The sequence below is a fragment of the Accipiter gentilis genome, chromosome 20 (assembly GCF_929443795.1).
Source record: "Accipiter gentilis chromosome 20, bAccGen1.1, whole genome shotgun sequence".
In the NCBI taxonomy this organism is placed as follows: domain Eukaryota; kingdom Metazoa; phylum Chordata; class Aves; order Accipitriformes; family Accipitridae; genus Astur; species Astur gentilis.
In genome coordinates, this window is record NC_064899.1 from 12,744,772 (window position 1) to 12,771,288 (window position 26,517).

The window sequence follows — 26,517 nt, forward strand, 5'->3', positions numbered from 1 at the left end:
CAGTTTTTGAAATAATATGAAGTAGTTGCGTGGCATGCATTTACATAAATGCATTACACGCAGTGCTGCTTCAGTGTAACCCTTGCCGGGTCAAGTTGACCACATTTTTTTTTCCCCTACTGTAATTTAACTTTCTGCCACAGAGCTTTATGGTGAATGGGATAAAGTCCGTTTGCACATTTCTAACTAGACGATGCTGGGTCAGATGTCATTCATCCCCCTACAGCCTAAGTAAGCACCTTAGCATGGGCTGTGGCTGCTTTGACAGAAATGGCGTTCATAATCTGGATGAAACTATCTCAGCTCGGTGGTCTAGCAATGCAGAGACCACCACAGTGCTTACGATCACAGTAGCATAGCCTGAGATATGCACATTGGACATTATTGCTAATAATCCACTAATAGTATAATCCAGATATATTACACCTTATCTGCCAAAGGGTCTTTAGTGTTCCCAGAGAGATGAGAAAAGTAATATTCTGGAAGGCACAGGTGGGAAAGGGAGAAGTTTACTTACTGGATGTATTGAGGATCGGCAATCTTTTTAGAGTGGGAGTGTACAGGTGGGGAGAGATTTAAACCTGCATGAAACTGCAGGTGACCTCAGGAAAATTACTATCTATGGCACTGAACAGCATTTCTGACCACATAGGCAGGTAAGTGTCTGTAGCTTATCAGATGGACAAAGACAGAGAATGAGGTTCCTTTTCTGTTTCACCTCCAAATAAATAGCTTGGCTGGCTTTTATTTCTGTCACCTGTGGCTTTATAAAGCTTTGCACAAGTACTGTCTGCTCCAGATGCACACTTTTATCTGCACGACCAGGACCTTGTTTGAGTTTGAGTGCAGATTTCAGAGCTTCTCACTATAATCAAGGCATTGCATTCCCACTGTTGTGGTCATGCTTGTAATGGGAGTTCTGGAGGATACATGCAGAAGAGGGCACACTAATACATTTCTCCAGGATATCCAAGAGGCAACTCAGTACATTTGAAATGAGTTGCACAAGTCACTACCAGAATAGGTATCCCCATCAGAGAGGAAGAGGCATCTTCTGGCTGAACTAATCGGGAAACACTTTTCAGTGTACAGCAGGATAGCAGGGAGCATGCCTGCATCTTGAGAAGTCCTGGAAAAATTGGATGGTTTTCACTGACTTGCTTTTTTATCCCTTTGAGGTTTTAGAGAGCCATTCTGAACATTTTCAGTACTCACACTCAACTGTAGTGGGTGCAGTAAACTACAGGCTATGATGGGATGCTTCAAGAGCTGCTTTGTTGTTTGTCCATCGGTGCAAGTCAGTTTCCTGCAGTGCACAAATCTTGACTACTTGGTCTTTTGCCCCAAGTAAAATGTCCTCAGAGGCAGATCTTGGTACCAAAAAGTTACTTACAATCCTCTTAGGATCAGGTTTTCTGTGAAACTTCAATGGCATGCAGTTGTTATTTGGCCATTCATACTGTAATAAATTTCACTTTGTATCATTTGCAGTCTGCCATTAAATATTTAATAAGCTAGGAAGACAAAAGCAGGAGCTACAGGTACTACGGGACTGAGAGCTTGCTGCCAGAGAGGGACTGCCACGCAGTGCAGCTTCTGTGAAGACTTACAGGGCTTGAAACCATTCCTGTATATTTTGAGAAGGGAGCTTTCTGGTTTTGGCCCAGCAAAACTTGTTTTAAAAATGCTCCTACCTAATTTTCAGATAGCTGAAACCCACCTTAGTCATCAGGTCTAATGTTCGCTTTGTCTTTATCCAGACGTCTTCTGTTCGCCCCATCTGTTCACTGTGCTTGGTCCCAGTGGCAAGGTAGGCATTTAATCATGAGTGCTAATCTCTTAGCGTTTTTGCTAGAAAAAAGACAGTGCTAGGCTACCTTCCTCCAAGTCCTCTTCTTCTTTTTTGAGGCTCACAGAACAATGAGGGGGGTAAAGGCAGTACTTGCAGAACTGCAAATTTGCTTACCTTCTGCCTTGCAAAAGATTTAGAAACCTTGCTCTCTGCTGGATGGTTTAATCCCAGAGCCCCGAGTCTATTAGTTGTGTTCTGGTGCTTTTGCTTCTTCTTTCGGTTTGAGGCTGACTTCCTCCACCTTCTCTGTCTTCAGCGACACAGACAGAGGGGTAGATGCTTTGCAGATGTCTGAATTATCCTTGAAAGGCATTAAACTACTAACTTCAGGCACTCACAATCCATGACAGCACAGTGCACACACTAGACTGAAAAACCCACTCAAGAAGCTGGGTAAATCCTTAGGGCAGTTAAATACTCATTACCTGAGCTCATTCAGCTACGTCCTACACGAACTAAAGCCGCAGAAGGTGTGTGGCAACAACTGCGATTTGAGGATCAGTTGGTATGAGCCTTTAAGAAGCAAAATACCTAAGTAACTACCTGCTGGAATCCAAGCATATCTGTAACAAACCTTCAGCAGTAACAGAAATACTTCTTTTCCTCCTGTTAAAACTTGCTAATATGCTTTTCCAGCTCCTTTCCACATGGCTGAAAAGTAGTTTTAGCAAATAAATAGAAGCATCGTGCTGCACCTTCCACAAGACATCAGACGTATGGGACAGCAGAATGGGTGACACTGTCCTTGGGTCCCAAAGTGCATGGTACACCTGTGGACTGTATTTCACACAGCAGCAGTTTACCAAACCTGGGTTATTGCATTTCAGTGCACAGAGGTCTTTGAGGAAGGCTGGCAAATACTGGCCAATATTGAGCAGAACATCTCAACAGAACTATCAGGAAGGAAACATTATGTTTCATTTATGGGATTACACTCAAAATGTTTGAGTAGGTTTTTATCAACAAATCCTAAACAATGCAAATGCAAAACAAGTAACTCACAGTGTGCTTTATTATTTTTTCACAATATTAACTAGACAGACATGGAAAGTTTAATGGCAGCATGTTCTTACAACATTTTAAAGACAAAGAACAACATAATCATATTAAATGATGATAAACTGACAAACTACATTACCATACATACATCATCCAAAGGTACTGGATAAACGATATCTGCTTATGTACATTTATGCTGGTGATAATTAAAATTCAAATATTCAGAAGAAAAAGAAAAAATATGCTATTTAAATTATAAAAATATACAGTTTTTGTGTGGAATTCTTAATGCTGTATAACTTTTTGGAAAAGATTTCATTATGTGATGAAGCTGCATTAACTTAGTATAGGAGTGTGATTTAAACCAAATACAGATTAAACTAGCTCTTTTGTCTTCCTTGTATTTAGCCTTGTTTGAAAGAGAGATAGGAATGAAAATCAAAGCTGGGCTTTTGTAATGAGAAAGAATTTTGATACTCATAAATCAAAAGTTGTTTAATTTTTCATATAGTACTGAGCCTTAAACTCATAATACAAATGAATCATCTTGCTAGCTTGTTTAAAGATAGAGAGAGGAAAAAAAAGATAGGCTTTAACATGCTACTTCACTATACTTTTAATCAATAGGACTTCTAGGTTTGTGAACTGGAGTGCAGATACACAGCTAAGCACAGTGTCATGCTTCAGGGTCAAAGCATGCAGTCCTTACGTATAGCTGACTCCCACTGCCTCAGCTGGGGACATGCAAGGATTGGGGGTACTGGGTCTGTATTCTTCGAACTGCATTACCTTTGTGTCTCCTTTGCACATCTGGTTTCAGAGAAACATTGTTTCTTCATAATTGGTCCTTATTAGTGCAACCCTATTCAGGCTGCGTAATCCCCAATCACAATAGCAAATCGAACCATTCTAGCGATTGGGTAATTTTATAATAATTTACAAATAATTTTGTAATTGAAAATTTTTAGTAATTATAGTCATGTAGTGCACACATTTGTATCTGATTTTAGTTAAAAGTGGTTTTCAAACCATCTTGGGTGAACTCCTGCATCATATGAAACTCAAGATTTTCTTACATACCAATGTCATTCTCCATATCTTGCAGCCTCCTTCCTTATCTGTATATTCTCTGTTACCTGGACAGCCCCATTACTCCTTCGGTGGATCCAGTGCTTGTTCTAATAAGAAATGTCATCTGTTTCAGCTCTGATTTCAGAATACTTAACTTGCAGATTTTTTTTCTTGTTTTTCCATCTGTTCCTAAGTTACTGATCTATAACAGATCTGAGGTGATCTAAAAGGGGTTTTTTTTTCAGAAGCAAAATATTTTCCTTTGTTATTTTCTTAATAAATGGAGAGAAAAAGAATTAATGACAAATAAATTGAATACAGCAAAATCAAATATTTCTCTTAAATTCCTATGGATTTGCTGTTTTGCAAAAGACTGCCTTCAGAATTAACAATGTTTTATAGTGAAGAATAATTGTGGGGGTCTTCGTAATCTTTTACTCTGCCCTTACATCATCCTTTTTCAAGGGAAAGGATGAGAGATGAACAAATTCCAGGTAACAGTCGTCTTTAACCAAGGAGATATTTCAGTGATCTCTTTGTTTCCCTCCACTTCTTGACCTCTGCCTTTGTTGTCCTCTGATCTTCCACACCCAACCAACTTCAGAAGTGTCCCTCTTTTTTTATTTTTCACTTTTACAACTTGGATATGTTGGGAGTGGTCAGCTGTGTGTGCATACCTAGTGACAGCGGATGGATTTTCACTGAAGCATAGTCTTGGAGCATGGAAGTCTATAAGGCATTTTGTGGGAAAAAAAATCTTATGTGAAAGTGTAATGAAGAATAGGAAAGACAGGAATTATTGCAAAAGAAATGCAGGAGTGAGAGGAGAGGATTTTATTAAAGAAGTTCAAGCTTTTATATACATTCAATGTTTCTAATATGTTTCTTAATAAATGTATTATCAACTATCATTATACCTAATGCAGCCACAATACTGTACTATTCTGCAGTCAGGATGGGAAAAATCCATTAGCTCTTTAATAAAATAAAATCAACAGTCATCATGACTCTTCTTTTTGCCTGGTACTAACTAATACACTGGGAATTCCAGTGAGTAGACACAACAGAACACAAAATCCTCAGTATTTATTTAAATGTGTATCATGTGTCTTCTTCATATTATTTCTAAAGCAGCTTTAAAAAACTTTTGCCGTTGGAAGGTATGAAAAAATAAAACCCATTCAAATTATCCTGGTAGTATAGCAGCACTGGAATTGATAGTTACTCTTTTACTACTTTTGACAATGTAAACCTTTAATAAAATAAACAATATTGAAACAATTTGAGGTCTAATAGTTCATGAACTTTAATGGGCGTATGGGCACAAATTGAAACGAAGACTAGATTGTGAAATGAAACATTAGCTCAATACCAGCCAATTCCAGTTGTGAAATTGGCTGCAGACAAATTCAACTTGGAAGCTGAAAAAACCAAAGCCCACACTCAATCCACAATATTCGGTTGCTCCCATTTCAGATATTTTTCATACGAACCCTACATGAGCATGCCCACTTCTGACAGAAGTGCTCTGAAAACATTGCAGGTGCTTTTTGTTTGATGGTGGGATTTTTAGTTTTTCTTTAATCAAGCATAGTTCACATTTTTGTGTTCTTAGAAACATTTCCTTTCTATGTTTCTATAAAATCAAAAGTAATTTCAAATTTGAAACGTAAGCTCTCGCCATCTTTGCTCATACAAAGTGTAGGTGCCACGACTAAATAGCAGTAAAAATGCTGAGATGTACAACTCTTTAAAAACAAACAAACAAACAAAAAAGCAGCTTTGAAGACACATCAACTACAGCCTTAACATTGAACATATTACATTCCCAAGTTAATGGAGATATTTTGCATATAATGCCACAAAGTTATTCGACTGAAATCTTGAGGTTGAACCTACAGTTTATTCACTGTATTTTTTTCCACCCTTAGAGCACTTATGTATTGTATGGTACATTTTATCCAGAGCTTTGCAACCTTTTCTTTTTATGTCTGGACGTCCATTTACCCACAAATCCCAGATTTCAAAAGTTTTATAGAAAAAATAGGAGCGCTTGACTTAAACATTTGAAGCTGGACATTTCCATGCCCCGAAGCAGCCCGTGGGACACGCTTCAGACTCTTCGGCTTCGTCGGGACTCCTGGCCCCCTCCGAGCGCACGGAAAGCCCCGCTTTACAATGCACTGACACATCTGGTTTCAGAACACAGGTCTGTTTATAAAACTGTATACCGAGCATTCTGTATTAATTTTACTTGAGTTGCATTTTGTAACATGAGCAAATGACTTCGGTGTGTCGTCGTGTCCCCCCCCCCCTTTTCCTCCACCCTATTTTCACTTGAAATGACAGTAGGCACCTGCGCAATCGAGGTGTCAGAGTCTCTGTCCAGAGAGAGGATTTGGAGTTTCTTCATCATCTTTTCTTCTGCAGACAGTCTTAGGAAATTATTAGCATGAAACAATTTTGAGGGCGAGGGGCAGGAGGATAAAGCTCACTTTCTTTTCCTGTTATGAAAATGAACTTGATTTTGGTGTCCAGTTTGATAAACAAGGATAGGCAGAGCTAATCTGTAACTCGGCTGAGGTCTGCTTCTTGCCAAATAAAATTAAGATCTTTTTCAACTTTCGGGGATTTAGAGACCGCATCTAATTGGTTTCAAACCCCTGGAGGAACTCAGTAAGTAAACAGGATTAGTTGCAGATATGAGCCCACTAAAGTGGGACACAGGTCAGGTCTTCAGACTCCAGCTCTGCTCTGTTGAAGCAGGCACTTAAGGTCTCCTGATGTTTCTGTGTCAGTAGCCGCAAAAAAACGTTTTACCGCTGAGAAAATCATTGGAACGGCAATTTCCTGCAAGCCCCAAAGATTTAACTTCACACTTGTATTAAAAAAAAGTATTTGAGTTGACACGTATTAGGGTATTGTGATTATGACGTTGATGGCACAACTGGTAACTTGAAAACGCACGTTCGCAAGGCATAGGCAATCCTATTTCCAACTGTTCTCCTGTAGGGATAGCCAAGTGTCCTTCAGGAAATTGCTATCTTGACTCCACGTATGTACCATGTTGAATCGTTTACTCTGTAAGTTCTTGCCAGCAGGACAGGGTGAGAACTTTGTTCACGCTGACCTTGTCTTTCAGATCCCTCCCAGCCATCCAGAAAATGCAAAGAAAATCAACACAATTATGCAGCCTTTAGCAGCTCAAGTAACTGCCCTTGTGAGTGTAAGCAGGTAGGTCTTTGTCAGTATATTTGCTCTTCAGAGATAAAATTATCCAGCCAGCTGCATTAATTAAAAAAAGAACCTAAAAGACTTTGGGGCTCATTAAACTTAAGAATAACAACATGATGTGATGACAGATACAACTTGCAGAGTTTCTGAAAATAGCAGGTTAAAATGTAAATATCTTTTAATAAATAATTTTCCTGCAATGTAAAAATAAATGATATTTCCTTTGGCAGTAATAGCTGATTTAATCTTTAGCTGGGAAGTTGTTTTGCTCATAAAATATCATTGTGCTACAGAAAAAAAAAAATATTATTTTGTTGTTTTGAAAGACTTTTGTAATCCACGATAAACTGGGTGACTCTACTTATGTCCAAGATAAGCGCCAAGAGTGATGCAAGCTCCCACCAGAACCAGACTCAGGATAGTCTTCAGAGAGATCCAGGAGAAATCGAACAAAGGCCTCATACTGTTGCCATACAACTCCACGAAGGCATCCTAGAAAAGGAAATAACAGAATATCAGGATTGCAGTAACTTTTTCAGAGAGGGAGGGCAACTTCTTCACGCCCAATAGTCATCCAGCAATTACACTGGCACAAAAAACCCACACGAACCTATTAAAATAGTGATTTGGGAGCTATGTTTTTGTGCAGTGCTTAGCACAAATTTCTCTTGCCTATTTCTTTACAAATATTGCTGTAATTACTTATGGTCGTGACTTCTGCTTTAACCATGCCCAGTCTAACAGAAAATATAGGAGCAGCATTTTTAAATATGAGTACCGCCATTTTGACTCCAGAATGTTGCATATACAAACATACGCAAAGGAGGTAAATGGACCTTCATTCTCCAAACCTTTCATTTCCACTGGACGTGGGGTATCTATATTGCTGGTCAGCTTCACTGAAAATAAGGCAGTATTTGTCTGGTTCCTTTGGGATGGGTTCAGAAGACTAGGTGCAGTAGCCACAGACGTCTCTTTGATATGAACTGAAGCTGTTAGGGTTGTGTTACACCTCTGACGGCCTTTCCCAACTGCCACCAAAAGGGGTGACACCTTGGTCCTGCGCCCCTGCTAACCATCCCTCGGATGTGGCAGTGGTCCGGCTGTAGGGTCCATTGGGCCAACCAACCGACCTGACAGCCCTGCCCAAAGAAGAGCCGTCTGGTCAGTCTGCCTTGCCCCCCAGCCTACAAGCCAAGACATTCAGCTAGAGGAAGAGGAGGGGGAGCGCGCAGTGACACCACGTCTCACGGCCGCCCACAAGTCCCCCGGCGCGAGGCGCAGGGGGAGCCCTCTCCCTCAGCCCAGCCCAAACCACCCTGGGTTTCTCCTTCGAGCTGCAGTCCTCCATGGATGGAGAGCTGTTTTGTAAAGCTGCTCTGGGAAGCTCTGGAGGGGCGTGTAGGCACCGAATGGAAAGGCTGCTTAGGTAGCAAAGATAAAGTTTTCGTGGCTCATAAATACAGTGGGGTTTGACTGGGCTAGTGACCAGATGGGTGATACTCTGCACGTAACGCCTTTCTTGCAGGCTGCAGCTCCTACCAAACGTGGACCTTCAGAGCATTCCCGAGAGACAGACAAATCATACCGTATGGCATGAAAGCAGTAAATAGCGAAGCTGAATGACTTTAAAAATGTGACAAAACTGATAGCATCATTTAGGGCAACCCTTTTATTGTGCAGCCAGTCAAGGTCTGTTCCCAAACTACTGAGAGAAACCCATGAAATAGCTATCTAATGTGGGGGTTTCTGCCTCTACCTTTATTACTCTAGACTTCCCATTATTGGTAGAAGTTAACATTCTCTGTTTATGTTCGAGTGCCTTTAGCTGTTTTGTAACGTTACTATGCTAGGAGGTAACCTGCCTTCTAAAAATGCTAAATATGTTATGGTTTACAGAAGGAATTAAGGAATTAAAGGGAAAGGTCCCTGGTATTAATATGAACCTTCCAGCCAAGTTAATTTTCCGTAAATTAGGTAGTTAAATTAGCCTCCATCATTAGCCAGCGCTATTGTCAGCATAAGAGCGTTTGTGCTTTTACCACAAGAGGGCGTGTAAGGTTTTTTAATATTTTGCCATTTTGACTCCTGTTCATTAGACACTGAGTGAAATTCAAATAAATGATAGGTATGTACTTCCAAAATATGTTATTACAATAAGTAATATTGGTGCATGTTGTACGTAACAGTGGGTGTCAGTAGGTAAGAGTCGGTAACAGAATAGCTATCGTCTTTGGCCAACAGATTGACCTGAAAACACGTCTGCCTCCTCGTATTTCCCCATGCTTGCTCCTCCAGGCAATCATTTTCAAACTTGGGTTTCCAAAGGTATATTCTTAAGTGAAAGCAGCTTAACCTTTGGGGGGGAATGTTTTAATGCAAACTCTTCATTCAAGAGAAAATTTGGCAACTTTTGCTTAGCTGCCTGGTTTTTGCAATAGACATTTGCAAACTCTGGCCTTAATATTCTGCTGTGCTGTTGCAGAGCTGAAAAAGCACACTCAGTTTGCTGTGCAGCTCTTTGGAAAGCTGCTTTTATTTCTCCTTAAGGCTATGAAGTAACACAATCTCCTAAAATGTTACAGACTGGGCTAAATCCTGTTGTCGCCAGTGCAGACTCACTGACTTCCACGGGAGCTTTGTCTGTTTAGGGAGTCCAAGATCAGGCCTTATAAAAATACAACAAGGGTAAAGTTCAACACTTGGTGATATTATTATGGGTGGAAAAGAGAGGAAATGAAAAAAAAAAAAAAAAACCCCAACATGGAAATGCAAGTCATGTGAAAACATTTTAACGTTACGATTTTCATGGTTTCTTTCTGTGGGGAAGGTCTCACTTCTGTATATTCATGACAGCCGATGCATACACAGTATCAATATCAAAATGAGCATATTTTGTGCCTCCCTTCTATCCCAGTTTAGGAACATTCCTCCCAGTTTGTCTGGGAGAACATTTCTAATGATTTGGTAGAGCTCCTGGTATTGGGTATGAAGATGGACAGAGGGTTACAGTAAAACTTGAAGACAAGGCAAAAGTATGGCCTAACCTATGGCTCAAAAGAGGAATGTTAACAAAAAATGTGCAGCATTCAGTACTTTTTCGTCCAAGATTATTACAACAATAACATGAACCCAACCTAATGGTGTCTGCACTATATATTACAAGTAGCTCTTTATGATCGTTCCCCCTCCCCTTCTCAAACATCCTGATTAGGCCTATTTCCGAAGCTTGTTTGAACAGCCTGTCACTATTTGTTTAAGTTTCAAACCTGTTTTAAATAAACACATGTTCATTTTATGTACTAAAACAAGGAGAGGGAGCGAGGGAAGTACGACTCGTTGCTGAAAACTATTTTAGCACACAGAGAACCCTAAACAGAATCTCAACTGTTTCACAGGGTTTGTCTCCTTCTGTAAACCCATGTATTTGTCACCGGATTTTTGTCACCTAAACCGGTCTGTTTAAAATAAGAGAATCTTTGCTAAAACAAATAAGATTAGGAAAATTTCTTGAAACACTTGATGTCCTCTGAAAAGCACTCTTCATAATGAAAGCAAGGGTCCCCTTGGCAAATAGACTGAGGCAAGTTCTGGCTTGGTCAACCTTTCTGGAAGTCTTACACAATTTGAAAGAAAATGGTTGCAGGCCTTGCTTTTAAGACCTACCTATTCAAAATTTAATGGAAAGTTATATCGTGGATGTAAAAGTATATCAGGGCAGTTAAAAATTCTACAGAAAAGAACTCTTCATTCAGCTCTGCAAGTTTTTAAAAAGTAATTTCTTAAGAAGCTTTTATTAAGTCGAATCAGTCCATTGCTGGTTTGCTATGCCACTTTATGTTGACTGTTTCTGTGAAGCAAGGGACGTGAGGAAAGGAAAGATGCTCTGCCTCGGCTCCTCTTAGCACCAAAGCACAGGAGAGACCTGCCTCTCCTACCTGGGCTTAACTGGCAGGCCAGGAAGATTGCCCCCAGGGCACCTCTCGCTGCCTTCTCGCCTGTTGAACTGTATGCAGGGAGGACATAGTGTGCTCCTGGCTGGAGTTCCTGGGATTTGCAGGGAGCCCAGGGCAAAAGTGGAGTTTGTCACCCTCGGAGGATTAGGAGGCATGTTTCTGAGTCAGGGCAGTCTCAAAACAAAGCATCCAGATCACACTACCCCACTCTTCCGCTGGCCCAAGTTCGGCGTTTCTGATCCAAGAAACAAATGTCATCTTTAATTACACAGGCATTCTTTGCTTGCGCATCGAGCCGAGTTTGCTCAGTCTCGGTCCCTTTGCAACTCAGCCTTCACCTCTGCTTCGGAGGCGAGGCACAGCTTCTCGGCCGCAGAGAAGGACGTGCTTCCCGTAGGCTGAGCCCAGCGGAGCGTTACGGATCCGACGGCTCCTTACTGAAAATAGGGAGGGAGAAGGCAGTTTCAGCCTGGCATTTCTGACTGAGGGGGCAGTGGGGAGAGCAAACACAAGGAAGTAAAGGCTTCCTTTTTCTACCTGAATCAAACAGCTGGTGAGGAAGTGACTTTATTTCCCCCGTTATCATTGGGTTGGCAGGATATCCTCTTGAGCCACATTGTATTGAATGAAGAGCCAGCGAGACTTCCATTTTACTGAACGGGAATTACCTTGCGGCTATTTTACGCTGCCCTCTCCGTGACTCCAAAACAAACAAACAAACACACGCTAGCTCCGGGCTTTTGAAGAAACCTGCACAGGTCTGAACGAGACAGCTTTGCCACCTGGTACGGGGCAGGAGAGGGAACGGCATAAGCTCCTGTGCCAAGGTTTAGCAGCTGAATGACTTTTCCCTCACCCCTGCCTCCATACGAACGACACAAATGCTCATAAAAGCTTTTGTTCCCAAATGGTAACTCATTTCAGAGTGAGTTTGGGGAGGGAGCGGACAGAGCTGGTTAAATCGTCCCATGTTTTCTATGCAGTGAAACCTCATTAAAATGTCATCTTGAAGCTAACGAGAAAAGTTCTTGGAACACAAAAAATAGACAAATCTGAAGCTGTTCTTTTCCCAAAGAGTTTATGGGTCTTCTATGCAAGCCTAAGTCATAAGGACATGTAAATAAGGGCAGCTCAGACCTTGGCTGTGCTGTGCTGAGGTGTGGCGTTTCACGAGGTCGGTATCTTTAGAGAGGCCGGTATCTTTTTACACCTGGGAGTGCCAAAACGCTGGCAGTCCAGCCAGGTGCAGTTACTGAATTACAATGGGAAGGAAAAGAAGGTGTCACCACACAAGCCCTGCTGACCACGGGCAGAGAACCCGCCTGGGGAGTGGCTTCAGCTCACCGAAGTCTGTGTGAACTGAAATCAGTGGAAATACTGTTTGCATAAGGCTGACTAAATGTGGCACTCAGATGGAGACATCTAAGGAGCAAGGACTAATCATGGCTAGGTTTGCTCATGAAAACTGATGCGTACGCTTAGAAATACATAAATGTGAGCGGTTATAGTAACGGGGATGGCTATTCCTCCCGTCCACGCTCCCAGAGAGTGACCCTGGTGGTGGGCAGATTTCCTCCGGACCTCTGTGAGATGAAGGACAAGCCCAGGCTTTGGGGAATGGTCAAGCCATCTCTTTAAGCACAGGATTTGCAAGGTGTTGATCATTCAGCTTGCATGGAAACCCATGCCGCGTTCAGACTAGGCTGCATTCTTGTTAAACCAAGTCAGCATGAGAAATGTTTCAGTAATTTAGTCTTGGCGTCTCTACTTAATTCAGTTAGACGTGGCTCTGCAATATGCAAAAGCCCAGACCTAGCGGAGGCTGCCTTGTTTTCTTATTCCTGGAAAGGCCCACAATAAAATGAGGTATTTCTGGCACCAGCATAACAGCTGTAATGTCACTATAGCCGCTAGCTGGTGGTATTTAATGGGTGCCACTTTTGAGGGAGCAATATTGCCATTAACGAGAGAAAAAAGGCAAGAAGGCCTTCTGGACAAAATCCTCGATGGTCAAACCTCCTCTATTCGATCCTTCACAATTTTCTTTTCAGATCTTTTGTGCGTTGATAATCCTACTCAACTAATTTGCTGTTTGTTTGCATCAATATTTAGCAGTCTCAGTTTTATTTTCCAAAGGTAGCCTACTTAAGTAGAGTGCTAGAAGCTGTGTGTAACTCATACCTAGAAAACAAATGTGTGCCTGCACACAGTTTCATGAATCTCAGTTGCACCGAGAACTGTTCAGTTTTAGGCCACCTTCTCCTTCTACTCAAATTCATCAAACCTGTTCTAGAGAGTTCACATTCACATGCAACAGTAAACTTAGCAAACACCCATTTATGGATTTGTGGATCACTTTGGAGGAGAGAACAAGTGCCACAGAGTTGCTGGAGGGACTCATCTCAGCCCATAACATCGCTTTTACACCTGCATCCTCTGACAAGAAGCTAGATGCACTGGGACCCCTGTCAAATCTTCAGAATGACTTTAAAATTAAAATAATGACAAAACGGGTCTGAATGACAATGCAGGCCTGTTTCTCTCAAAATCTTGTCTAGATTCTCCATCTTGCTTGTAACTTACTTTCAGTATGAGTGCTTCCCATGAGCCCTTACATGGGAAATAGCCTACCTCGTTTGAAAGCCCAAATCTGAAGATGTGGCTGCAGCGGGTACGTTGGCAGCAGAGGGAAATGTGAACACATCCCCCGTTATGTTCCCTGCCTGCTCCAGCTGCCCGGGGCCGGTCTCGGGCCGCCGCAAAAGAGTTAAATCACGTAACTGCCTGAGAAATGGGAACCGAAAGTAGCTGCTTGTAGAAATGCTCAAAGTGCTGTGGCACAGCGTCTGTCATCAAGGCCACGGAGAGTTTTATTTAACAAGTGCGTCCAGCTGTGCTGGACTCGAGGAGCAGGTATTAGCGGAGGTAGAGAGTTGGGAAAGCAAGACAGCGAGGCTGTCAGGCTGGTGAGGACGGCCTGGCCCGGGACGGCCTCGGCCAGAAAAGGTGAAGTGCCCGTGTGAACGAGAAGGGTGAAGTGGAACCAGTCTGAGCAGGTTGTCCCATTGGCTGAGCCACGAGGGACCAGTCATGCATTTTTCTGCTTCTTGTTTTAACATCCCTCAGGGAAACACTCCATCCCGTGTTTGTTGTCTCAACACTGAGTTCTGGTCCAAATCCCTTTGGCTCGACTAACTTGCGCTCGGCATTGAGCAAGAGTAACGCGGAGCTGGAGCGGTGGCCTTGGCGCTCCTCGGCGTCCCTTGGCGTTCCAGTGGCACCAGCTCACGCAGAGCCACCGGCACCTTCTGCAGAAGTGCGACCCGTTCCTCACGTGGTAGCTAAAACAAACTCTTCCTCTACTGACCTGAAGCAGGCTCTCGTTTTTTTTCTAAATCTTGTGACAACCAACTGATTTACAGGAGGAATAAGACAACGCTTCTAACCTCCCGACAAATCTGCAATTGAATGAATAAGCGTAAAAAAAAAAAGCTTATGCTGTAGACTTCAGTGAACAGTTACACCTCTACCAGCAGCCACCTGGAAAATATGAATTTGCGCATGTGTTTTCTTTGGCAGCCTACACCTCATTAGCAGCCCAAACTATTTCTGCTCACCTGTAAAAGCCTTATTTGAGGCAGAGAAGAGGCAGCATGTTTTGGTCATTGCTCTCTCTTGCCATTTCCTAAGTCAGCCCCCGGGTGCCACGCTCCCCCGCGTACCGTGTGTCAGCGTTAGCTGTAGGGGAGGCAGACGTGTCCTGGCTGTCGGGCAGCCTGATGGAGCAAGCTGGAAGTGCCCCTCTTCCAACACGGGAGTGGAGACCTCGCGGTGGCTTGCTCCATGTTTTCATCATTTCACAGCGAAGTGATGATGGGAAATTAAAATAAGGGGAAGTTCCTGGTCTGCATCTGCTCAGAAGAAATTGTCTGTGGTCCGGGTGCCTCCCCTGCAACTCCTCCTTCTTGTCCTTTCTATCCTGTTCTCCACATGAGCAAAAGCACACGACCTGGGAGACAAATGGAGGGTGAGGGAGCAGGGAAAGCAATGAGGAGAGTCTGTGTAGATGGAGGCAAGTGGGAATTTAGACAAAATGAACTGTCTAAATAGGACAGGTCAAAACTGCCTGTGGCCACGATAAGTGGAATCCTACTTTTAAGTCAAGATAGCTTTATGAGGTGCCTTGTGCTGGGGGGGGGGGCTCATAGGTTAGGGTTGGCTAGTAAATCTTGAATTTTTGGGTTTATCCAGAAAGCCTTTTAGCAAGTGTTTTCAGGTAAGAGCTAACAGGGACGGGACCGTGTGAAAAAAAAAAAAAAAAAAAGAGTCAGAGTGTAAGAATACAATTCACAAACAGACTGAAGGATTTTGTTTTGTTATTCAAGCCAGCTCAAATTCATTTGCATACACAGTTGTAATCCATTAACTACGACCATTAGATTTATCCAAATGCCACAAAGCAAAACGAAAATATGAAGACTTACTTAATAAAATGCAAACCCTTCTGCCCCTCCACCTCCAAAACCAACACCAAAACAAACAACAGGCATCCTACAGGAGAACTGGGATCCTCCTCCCACCCAAAAGCAAGTACCACTGGGATGTTTAAAACCGACACACCTCCTACCCATAAGTATACTTTAATTCCTCTGTAAAAAGAAATAATGTCTTGTTGACACAAGAAAGGGAACAAATTCTGTGTGTTTCCTTTTAGCAGGAAGCTTTAAAACCGAAAAAATGTTAAGAGACTAGTAGCAGGAGAAAAAGGGTTATTCTGTACTTCAGGGGCTTTGCTGGTGTCACTGTTCTGGCCAAATCTCTCGATGGAGACATGGCTTATACCAGCTGAAGGAGTCTGCCAGCATGGTTGAAGTACCTCCGAAACAATGTGAGTTATACTGGCAAAGGGAGTCCTCTATTTGGTGTAAGTCTATGTGAGTCTACATAGTGGGGAAGGGAATCATGCCAAAATAGTTATCTTTGTAGGCTAGGGATGTGATTTTTTCCCCATGAGATAGTTATGCTGGCCAGACTTTGTCATGTAGACCCTAGGAACTTTTATTTGCAAAATAAGACTGTAATTTATTTTAACCAGATGTTCAGCACTGATCTGTGTCTGTGCATTCACAGTGCACTCCAAGTAATTTTTACTGTGAAAGACATACACCTTGGACACCGGTAAGATTTTAAAAACATAACGCTGAAACTTTAAGGTTGTGGTGCGCTTATCTTTCCTTTTGGTGGGGATATGTAGTTCACAATGAAGTAAGCTGGTGTTCTGGGTATTGAGTTTTGCTCCTAGCAATCGGATCCTCTACAGGTCCTGTAAAGCAGAAGGCTCAGCTCTCCTGTCTATCAGACATTCACATCAATTGCTGGAGCAAGTCATGCAGTTCCTTACAACCTAATGGTTCCTGGGAGTGTAGGGTGAGAGCTGGGGTGACCTAGGATCTCTCTTTTTCGGTAAAGAGCAGGAGGTACGACTGCCAGTCCTTTGAAAAACAAATCCCTCTTTGTTTTCTTTCGTGCCTGGTGTTCCTGAGAGGAGGCAGGGGCTGGTTCTGCTACAGGACAATGATCATCAGAGTGGTCACATAGCTGTCACTGGAGCCTGAAGTACCTACCACTATCAACAAGTTAACATACACATCCTTGGGAACATGCTGAAATACAGCTTAGCCTGCATTCCTATGGCCAGTCATTCAAAACAGAAACTAAAGGATTTGGTTAACTGCTGTGCTTTTTTTTTTATAAGCCTGCATGTCCTTGCAGATCATTCACAAAGGGCTGAGCATTTATATTTCCTGTTGACATCCTTTGAAAGGGAGAATGCCAATGGAAATTGGATCTTTTAATGAACAATTTCTGTGGACAGCAAGTCAGATGAAAATTCATGAAGGATTTAAATCTATCATTGTGACCTTGAACTAACAGCATGAGGAAGGAGAAGGCTGTTAACTTAGGCAGGAAAGATTGGTAATTACTTCATGTGTTGGTGTTTCCAAGTGAGTAGAAATTTCATGCAAAAATTCAGATACTCGAAGAAGAGACTAAAAAACAAACTCGGGAATATCAGCCAAGAAAAAAATAAATGCATTACCTATGAAATCAGTCTTGAAAGCGTTCCCACTTTCTAAAATAAATAAGACCCTACAGATTGGAAACTGCGGATCAAAATTGATATAAGGTCCTCAACTTCATAATTTACTTTTCTTAATACTTCTAAGTGCAGGTGGGTCCACAGAGCAGAGTGCGGTTCTGCGGAGAGGAAGAGAGAGCTGACCTTGCACTGACCAAGCAGGGGCAGGTATAGGGGTGCAAGCGCTATAGGTATATTAGAATCGTGCTCCAGGTGGGCTAACTAGTCCTGCTGTGAAACTAGTGCAATCACTGTTTCAAGGCAGCTCGAGTATCGCTGTGCAGCACCGTGCTGTGCTGTGTAGATGTGCCCTGAGGCACTACCAGAGAAAAAATGATGGATCCTGCTGCGCACAGAGTCTCTTACAGCACCGCCTTCCCCGTACGGCAACGTGCGCTGTGGCTCTTGTGCCAGCAGCTGCTGCTGAAAGGCCGGTCTCTCTTGCCCAGTCACTTCAAAATAGCCTCAAGAATTTCATTAAAGCAATAATCTGCAATTAAAGAGCCACCCTTGCTTAAGAGCCAGAGGAAGCGATTACAAGAGCCGAGGGATTCACGTGTGGTAGGAGGAGAGGGATCAGATCTGGAAATAGCTACAGCAATCATCCAGAGGATGACCACAAACACCACCTCCTGTTTCTGTCTCTCTTGGGGTGATGACCTGTGCTCATCTTGATGCTCTTTTCATTGGAGTTCTGTCATTGCTGTCAACCTGCTGCTTCTCCCCCAGATCTTCCACCACCGATATCTGCTGCTCCTACCCCTGAGTGGGAACGCACAAGGATGGTTTCCATCAGCTTTGCATCAATAGGGGCCTCCTGCCACAGGGGTAACTCAGCGGGCAATTTATGGCTGGAATCTCATGTATCAGTGACATAACCCACCCAGGAGCTGCCTTCAGAACCTCCTATAATTAACTGTTGCTGCTGTAAGTTTAGACAAACCCAGGAAATCACATGCAAAATTCTGTCTGATTTGCTATCTAATCTTCTTCTATCTAGGTTCTTATACCACACACATTGCTGTGGTATCTGAGCATCTTGGTGCCTGGATGCAATTCAGTTAAACCCTTTTCAAGCTAGCAGTCTAAGCTGCAGTCCTGACACTTCTACATGCAGCCAACTGTTTTGCTGTGAGCAAACTGTGAAGAAGCTTCTTCAAAGGCTCCCTGAACGTACCAGCTTCTCTTGTCTTCCTTTCCCAGATAATGTAAGGTTGGGAAACTTGCCAAGCATCACGCTAAAATGAAAGAGACGTTCACATCGCAGCGAGTACAGAAGCCAAGAGAGCCCAGTCTGCCAGAATGTTATTGTAGCATTCTCAAGAAGCTCACAGCATTAAGACTTCATTTTGTTGTATGCCTGTCTGTCTGTCTGTCTAGGAGATGCTCCACTGGAGGCCAGAAAGTCATTGCTTCCTCAATATTAAATACAAGCGTCTCAGCCAACTACAAACTATTTGTTAGCTTCAAACTTTGGAGTCAGTTTTCTTTCTTTTTCTTTTAAGATTGGAGATGTTTGATCCTGTGGTTGATGTCGCTTGAAACAGAACTGCTGCTTTCAAGAGGATGTTAGAGATACCCTTTTCTGTTGACCATACAATCGAAGCAAGAACAGAGACAGGGACCAGCAGTCAAAAAGGTGATGAAAAGAAGCTCTATTATTTCTGGATGAGAAATACTAGATATCGGTTTGATTGATTAAGCCCAAGTAAGGGAAGCGAAAAGTTCAGAACTTATCTACACTTTAACAGTAAAGAAGCAAACCTCCCCCAGGAGGAACCATTTATACTGATATCAAAGTGTATTCTGACTCATTAACTGAAATATGTTGTGCTGGTGGAAGACAGTTGTATCAGCAAGATTTTGTCTACATAAGGGTTTCCACTAGTATAATTTATATCCATTAAAAAAATCAGATGCCTAACCACCATGGGCGTACAGTAGAGTGCAAACCAGACATGAAACACAGGGGAACGTTTGCAGGCCAACGTTTTGGGCTATGTAATTTTTACAAATTTGTGATTTAAAAGTTCCTGTAAGTCTATAATGAGAGCAGTTAATATATATATATATAAACCCCAAAACAATCTAGAGAAACACAAGCATTAAGAAACTAAAAGAAAACCAAAGCCCCTTCCTTTTTTTGGCTATTTATTCCCACAGCTTTAGCTGTAGAGTTGGGGCGGGGGGGTGGAGGGCAGGGAGGGGAAGAAGCTGAACTGAGCCTGTGATCACGGTATTAAGTTGATTTGACTATCAGAAAACTTTAATTTAAATGTTCCCCACGGGGTTTCTGGTATTTATTTCCTTATTTACTTCTTGAGCCTATTTAATACTTTGACCTGAAGGAAGAAGACTTTGCACAAGCAAGAGGATTAAAGGTTCAAATTAGTTAAAGATGAAACAAATCTATTGATTCATTAAAGCCCAGTGTTCTCAGTGTCACCAGCAATACTATCATACATTAAACTGTTAATATGCTTGAAGTGCAGAGAGAAGACCTTTTCAGCATAGGTTACAGATGGCTTTTGATTGGAAAAAATACACTCCTTCGCATCCTTTTTGCCTAACGTTTTCTGTCCCATCCAAACGGCCTTCCTATGTATGTAACAACCATGGGAGGGTTTGTCTCTTCTCATGCCTGTCTGACCCTGTACCTTGGTTTTAGTCTAATTTTGTCATCTTTGGCCACTCCCAAATTGTACCTCTTAACTTGCACCCCTTTCATTCATTGGGGGTTTTTTGCATGCTTTGTTTGTGTACTCGCTTTCCTTCTCACGTTTGTTTCTTCAGGTACTCCTTGTGTGATTCCTTCTTTCTATGGCTGCGTAGCCTTCTTTCCTTCATTACGTCCGTCTTCACCATTTACTTTCACGCACCCAGTTCTACCTTGCACAGTTTCCGCAAAGCATTCGTGCGTACACAAGTTACGCCTTTCCTTGCCGGCGTATTGCTTATTCCTGTCTATAGAGCTGGAAGTTAGCAGAGACAAATACATGGCTGTCATCGTGCCAGCTAATCATGCTTGAGCTGTGGTCCCAGCAGGTTTTAACTGCAGCTGGCTGCCACAACGCTGAGTGCAGCCTAGGTGGATGTAATTGCCAAGTCACCATGGGCATTGAGCCAAGGGGACTCTTCGAGGTTGTGTTGTGACACAGTGGCAGCTTGCAGTGAAGACTAGCCCTGCCTAGCACTCGGTGAGACTCCGATACCCAGTTTGTGTCTTGAACAAACCTCAGTTGAGGTGGTGTTCCTCTGGAAGCGAGCAGGCTTGGGTAGGAGCGTTTGAAACACGGCTTAGTACAAACACCAGTTGTGCCTGGTTCGCTGTGAAGCCAACACAAAAACGTGCTCGGAAAGCAGCCCTGCTCAGTGAATCCTGGTATGTGGAATGCACAGTGCGTCTATGCATTTTATCAAGAAGCTGGTAGCTGCTGAGCCATACAAGAAGGTCTCTGAAGGCTTTCACACCCCCAGGAGGGGGAGCAGCTTGTAAATCTGTACTTAGTACTTCATCTCTGGCCAATTTTTAAGGGCAGATTCAGGAGAAGAAAGATGAAGTTGCTCTTTGTTGAATTTCTCAGATACTAAAATACATACTTATGTCACAGTTTTTAAGGAAAATGAAATAGCATCACCTCAAAGAGATGAAAGGTATGATCCATGACATAGGAGCTGCTATACTGAATTAGTCTTGTGGTGCACCTAGATGTTAAGACTTGGTGACTCAGCTACAAGCAGTTTGTGATTAATACCTGAGTTAAGACTCGTTCCTTCCTTTTGCGTGTCACTTCAAGATGCTGTCGCGTCAAGAAATCTCTCTTCTAATCTATGTGCCTCCTGATGTATTTGGCCAAGCATAGGGGACTAGCCAAAGTCCCTATTACCACAGTTTTCTTAACAGTTCTTTTGAGTTCAACATTGCTCACTCTGTTTCTTTTTCTTAAGCTGGATATTAGCAAAAAAGACCTGCTAATGTCTTTACTTTCCAAAAGTTGTTAAAATGCCTTGGAATTTCTAGTTTAGCGTTTATTTATCTGTCTTCAGAGATTCAGTTGCATAGTCCTTCCCACTTAAAGTTCAGCTAAATAATGTTCATGTTATCCTTCTATACAGCGGTATCTCCTCTGCCTCTGTGGCCCAGTCTTTCTTTCCTGAACAGTTTGTAGGTAGATAATGATGTTGTTCCACTACATTTCCCTACCACCCATCATTATTGAAATCATCCTCCATGGCAAAATACTCCGATTGTTCTTTTGCCTTTAAGATTGTTACATTTGTCTCAACACTTACGCTTATTCAAGTCCTTTTTCTGATACCTTCCCAGTTTTACTGAATTCCCATTTATGCGTTTACCAAAATTACGACTCTCCGATGGTCGTAATTGGCATTGTGCTCTCTGAATTCACAAGATGCTGCCATATATACAGATGTCTTTAATAGACATATCTGACTAATATATTCCCCGGTTCCTCATAACTTCTGGCTTATTTGCAGGATCTACTTCTGTTCTGGTCCTCTCCCTTTTCTAGGCTCTCCTTTCCCCAGAAGGTTTCCTCGCTCCCTATCTAACAAACTAAAACGCCTTCTTGCACAGTCTTTTCTGGCCACGCTTGGACCTGGCATAGATCTCACTGTCTCATCAAGCCTGTGTACGAAACCGGGAACAACTGAGTCAAAGCCATCAGCCTTGTCTCGGACCCAGAGTTTTCTATCTAGCCAAATGATGTTAGTTCCCAGACAGTCTCTTACTTACTGGTAAGAAAAGCTCATCCAGTGTCACATGACATCCATTGTTTTGGCTGAAATAAATTAAGAAGCTCGCTGAGTTCACGTTCCTCACGACTGCGTTCGTGGGGACAACTGGGGGCGTTTGTCTCGCCAGCCTCATTCTGTCTGGTGGCAAAAGCCACCTTCAGTCACAAAGGATCGCATTTTCTGCCAGAGAAGGGTGATCAGACCCTCCGCTCTGTAGCCGAGCTTCTCTTCCTTCAGGAGACTGGCTTCTTAAAACAAAGCATTGGCCAGCTTGTGCCGACGAGCCACCCTTCCCCTCCCAGACGACCTTTCAGCTTCTGAGCTTCCTCAATCTCTCACAGACATTTGTGGGATTTCAGAACATTTGAAAGTAAAGAAGCAGAAGCTTTGTAAAATCAAGGGTCCTTAACAGAAGGTAAGATATTTTAACCACTTCCCTAGTCAAAATAAGAGTTACTATCTTTTTATCTGCCTGCTTAAGTTTTAATAAAATGGTGGGCTTTCGGTTGGGCAAATAACTGTCAGTACTGTATCGCCCAAGAGAGTTCTTTCTCATTCTCACCGTAATGTACCCCATTTCCCTAAATCTTCAGCAAATATGCTTTCAAGTTAGATTCCTAAACACGTAAGTAGACACCTAAATGAACAGACTGAGTTTCATGGAGGGACATCCTGCCTTGGTTGAAGTTAGGTAGGTGCCAAGCATTTAAAGTCTTGGGCCAAGTAATACATTACAAAGCTACAGTTTGAATGGGGACAGAGGAAGTTACACTCCTGATCTCATTTCTAGAATTTTAATATCATGCATTAATAATCATTGCATTCATAATAATTTAATTAAAATTGTGGGATTTAAAAAAATCTTTTCTGAAAATTGTGTTTTAATTTTCTGCACTATTTATTTGACAGGGATCAGAGTGCAGCAATGAGACTGGAAGAACAGAAAAAAAACTTTTCAATGGGGAGGGTGCCGGAACTAGCCATATTAGTAAATAACCAACTAAATGAACAAAGAGTGAATGAGCGACAGGGAGAGAGAATGTAGGGATGGAGATTCAGCATTAAGAGTCCTCATCATGCAAGAAATAGAGGGATATCAATTACATATGGAAAGACAGGAAATTCAAAGCTGGTAAGAGGATGTACTTTTGCACAGGATCCACAATTAGATCATTTTATTATATAAAGTATTTAAATTAGGTGATTGCTACAGGATGCTGAGAAATGAGTTTAGCAAGCTTCAAAGAATAATTAAATACTTCCATAGTAAATAAGAGCTGTTAACAGTTATTCCAAAATAATACTAATATTAGTAGTAGTAACAAAAAAAAAAAGGTGGTAACAATAACAATATTGGAAGCCTTATGCTTAAAGGATTAAATCAATCTCTGAATTCTTGGGATTAATGTGAGGTCTTCAAGGGGACTATGCAGGACAGGGGGAAGGATGGGAGAGAGAAGAGGTTATCCTAAATCCGCCTCTTGTGGCATTTCTTCGCCTTCATCTGAAGCGGGTGATGCTGAGCACAGGCACAGCCACAGTGTGCGTTGGATGGATTACGATTTGGTGAAGAAGGGCAATTTTTAATACTTGTGTATTAGCTGAGCAGAGGAGTTTTGTGTCCTTCAGTGTTTTACAATGATTTTTTTCTAAACTTTTTGGTGTTCATCTAACTAAAAAAGCCTTTGATTGAGACAAAACACATGGATTCCTAAAAGAAGATTTGTATAGAAATTTAAAAAAAATAGTACCTTTAACTTAAGAAAAATATATGTCTTTTTATCTGGAAAACTAACATGACTAATTAGTATTCAAAAAAATTGCTGGAAGTTAAATGCTAGTCATCATAAAAGATTAAGAAGTTCAAGACAGATTTTTAAAACGGGCAAGTCCTTTAATCTTAAAATGAACAATTTCGTAAAATATATAATGAAAACTAAAAAGTAAACAGAATAAAAATTTGGTTTTGTCCATGTGCTTTATCCAAATGGAAGGAATAGTACTTAAACATATAATGACAGCAACATAAAGGGAAGAGGCTGTATTAAAAAAAACCAAAACCAAAACAAAGGCTCTCCCAGGCTCCTCTGAGGCCCATCCCTTGCCACCCAGCGAGGTGTCCCCGCACCGTGCGGGGCTGCGGTGGGTGCTGGAAGAGGCCACAGAGGTAGGGCTGATGGCGCTGGGGCAGAGAAGGCTCCACCAAGCCTCAGACGGGCAACTGGGTCCTGTAGCTGGACCCGGGGGCAGCCCGAGCACGGGTGTCCTTATGGAGGGCCACCCGTGCACGTGATGGTGCTGCAGGGGACAACAAAGCCGCGTTAAAGGCTGCAAGGCTGTTATCAGTCTTTGCTTCTTCTCTACTCTCCCTAGAGTACTCCTTGGTCTATTTTTATTTTTCAACCTTCCTTGAATCTTTCATTTCCTCCCCTCCTTAATTATACATCACTATATCATGTATTTTTAGATAGAAGTGCGTGAATATTTTTAATGACATCAAGTCTTTTAAAATTGCATTCACAGAAGAGAATACAGCATAGACACCTGTAGTTTGCCGCGGGTAACGTAGCGGTGTCTTTCTCACGGTCAGCCGTGCTTCCCAAATTCCCCTCCCCCCCCCAGAGTACTTTCACTCACCTCTTTTCAGACCACTAAGCAACCACCGTCAATCACCCTTCACGCCCCATCCCACCACTTTCGCTCTCAGTCATTTGCCCACTGCCGTGACTCTGCCAGGACGCACCTCACCAAACCACGGCAGACGCCCACCCCTTCTTACTCACCTCCCGAACCCTTTCATGCAGGCAGGGATACTCAACAGGAGCTCAGCTAGAGCTGTCGGTACTGCGGTAAATGCAGAAAATTCAAAGAGAGAGAGAGGAGATAACCGAGCGATACCAGCACTAGGTGGGAAATTCCTTAATCAGAAGATTTAGCAGGTATGACTGTCTTGGAGGGACCGGGGAGTGCAGGAAACTCAGCTGCCTGAAGCACTTCTGCAATGCAACAACTACACCCAGAGGGCAGATGCCCTTAGGTTCAATAAAGACAACGATCGAGAGAGAAAAAAAAGCTCTTCCATAAGGTGAGTCAGAGAAGCAGCAGCCTAATGCGGCCATCCCCAAGTTGCCCCCTGGAGAAACCTCTCTCCTCCTCTGTGGAGCGTGTAGGGGAAGTCCTTGCCTACATAGCGGAGCGAGAACGCCTCGTTTCATCTCCGTATCTCCGAGCATCATCTGTGGATGGTGGTAATGAACTGCTTGACTGGGGCATGTGGAGGAGTGTTCCTGGAAGGCAAGTGCTACAGCAGCTGTGGAGGATCACCCACAGTGGGAAATTATGAGTGGCTCTGCACGTGCACAGAGCTGGGAAGTCCCCCAGAAAGAGGTTGTCCATGCCTGCTCAGATCAAGGACAGATACTCTGAGCCTTGTAGAAAGGGTCACGGTATTTCCCTCTGGGAATCGTGTATCACGGCAAGTCAATTTTAGCTGTGTTTGTCTTAAGTGGTTTTATATTCCTGCATTAGTTTGCTGTAGTAAAAGAAAGACTGCCATTTGCATTTGCATATCTCCTCAGGTTTCGAGCGGAAAATGATAATGAGAAGAAATTTCTCAGTGACTCTTCAACCTGAACATTGCTTATCTTTTCTGTCAGCCTACTGTTGAATGAAAATTCAAGCTAAGGGAGGCACTATTTGACAGAACAATAGATACCTCTCCACACCTGTCAAGTTAAAGAGTAACTGGAAGGTACTATATTTGGATCAATTATCTTACATAAGCATTATGCTGAACCCAAACATACTTTTCTCTGCAAATAAATCTAAAGGCTAAACACTGGAGATATGTCTATATGCATATGTGTAGCATATGCATACGTATATACACATCAATAAATGTGTATGTATGTATAATGCTGAGTGGTTTCAACAACTAGGTGAAAAATTAAGACCCGTGTAAAGAAATTAAATTTAGTATGGCGTTACTGTTTTTCCCAGCTAACGACCGTCCTCTGCGATAGTCTGGTTCATGGGTAGAGTCCACCACTGAGTGGTTACAGATGGAATACATCTATCTACCTCGGACACCGTAAAGGCTGAGCGCTAGAGCCCGCACTTCCCTCGAGCACCCGTTTCATCCACAGCCTTGAGGTCAGTGGAAGGAGTTCCCCTGGTTTCATTTGGTCAGGTCCTCCACGTGCTAAACTGAACTTTCCCACAGTTCAAAGAAGACTCTCCCACCTGCGAAAAGGCCCCCAGAGCTAAGCTGGTTGTGTTACCAGGGTGCGAGGGCACTATCTGCACAGAGACCAGGCAGACCCTGGAAGAGAACGGTCTGGACCGTGCGCTGAGGGTTTCAATTACGAGGTTCACTTAACCCAAAAAGCCTGCTGCTGCAGAAGGCCACAGATGTTTTGTTACTCTTCCTTGGTTCTTCCTATCTTCACAGGCATCACAGACACACCGTGCGTAATACGGGTTTATTCGGGCTTTCCGCTCGGGACTGT

At 42.7% G+C, this 26,517-nt stretch overlaps 1 protein-coding gene across 1 annotated transcript in view; it reads right to left on the reverse strand.

The window, feature by feature from the left end:
• Nucleotides 1-2,846: 2,846 nt before the first annotated feature.
• BCL2 (BCL2 apoptosis regulator) overlaps nucleotides 2,847-26,517 on the reverse strand; it is a 94,749-nt gene continuing 71,078 nt past the window's right edge. Inside the window, exon 2 of the mRNA XM_049823790.1 lies at nucleotides 2,847-7,648. Within this exon, the coding sequence (XP_049679747.1) occupies nucleotides 7,514-7,648 (135 nt within the window). The 3' untranslated portion in view covers nucleotides 2,847-7,513. The remainder of the gene's footprint in view (nucleotides 7,649-26,517) is intronic.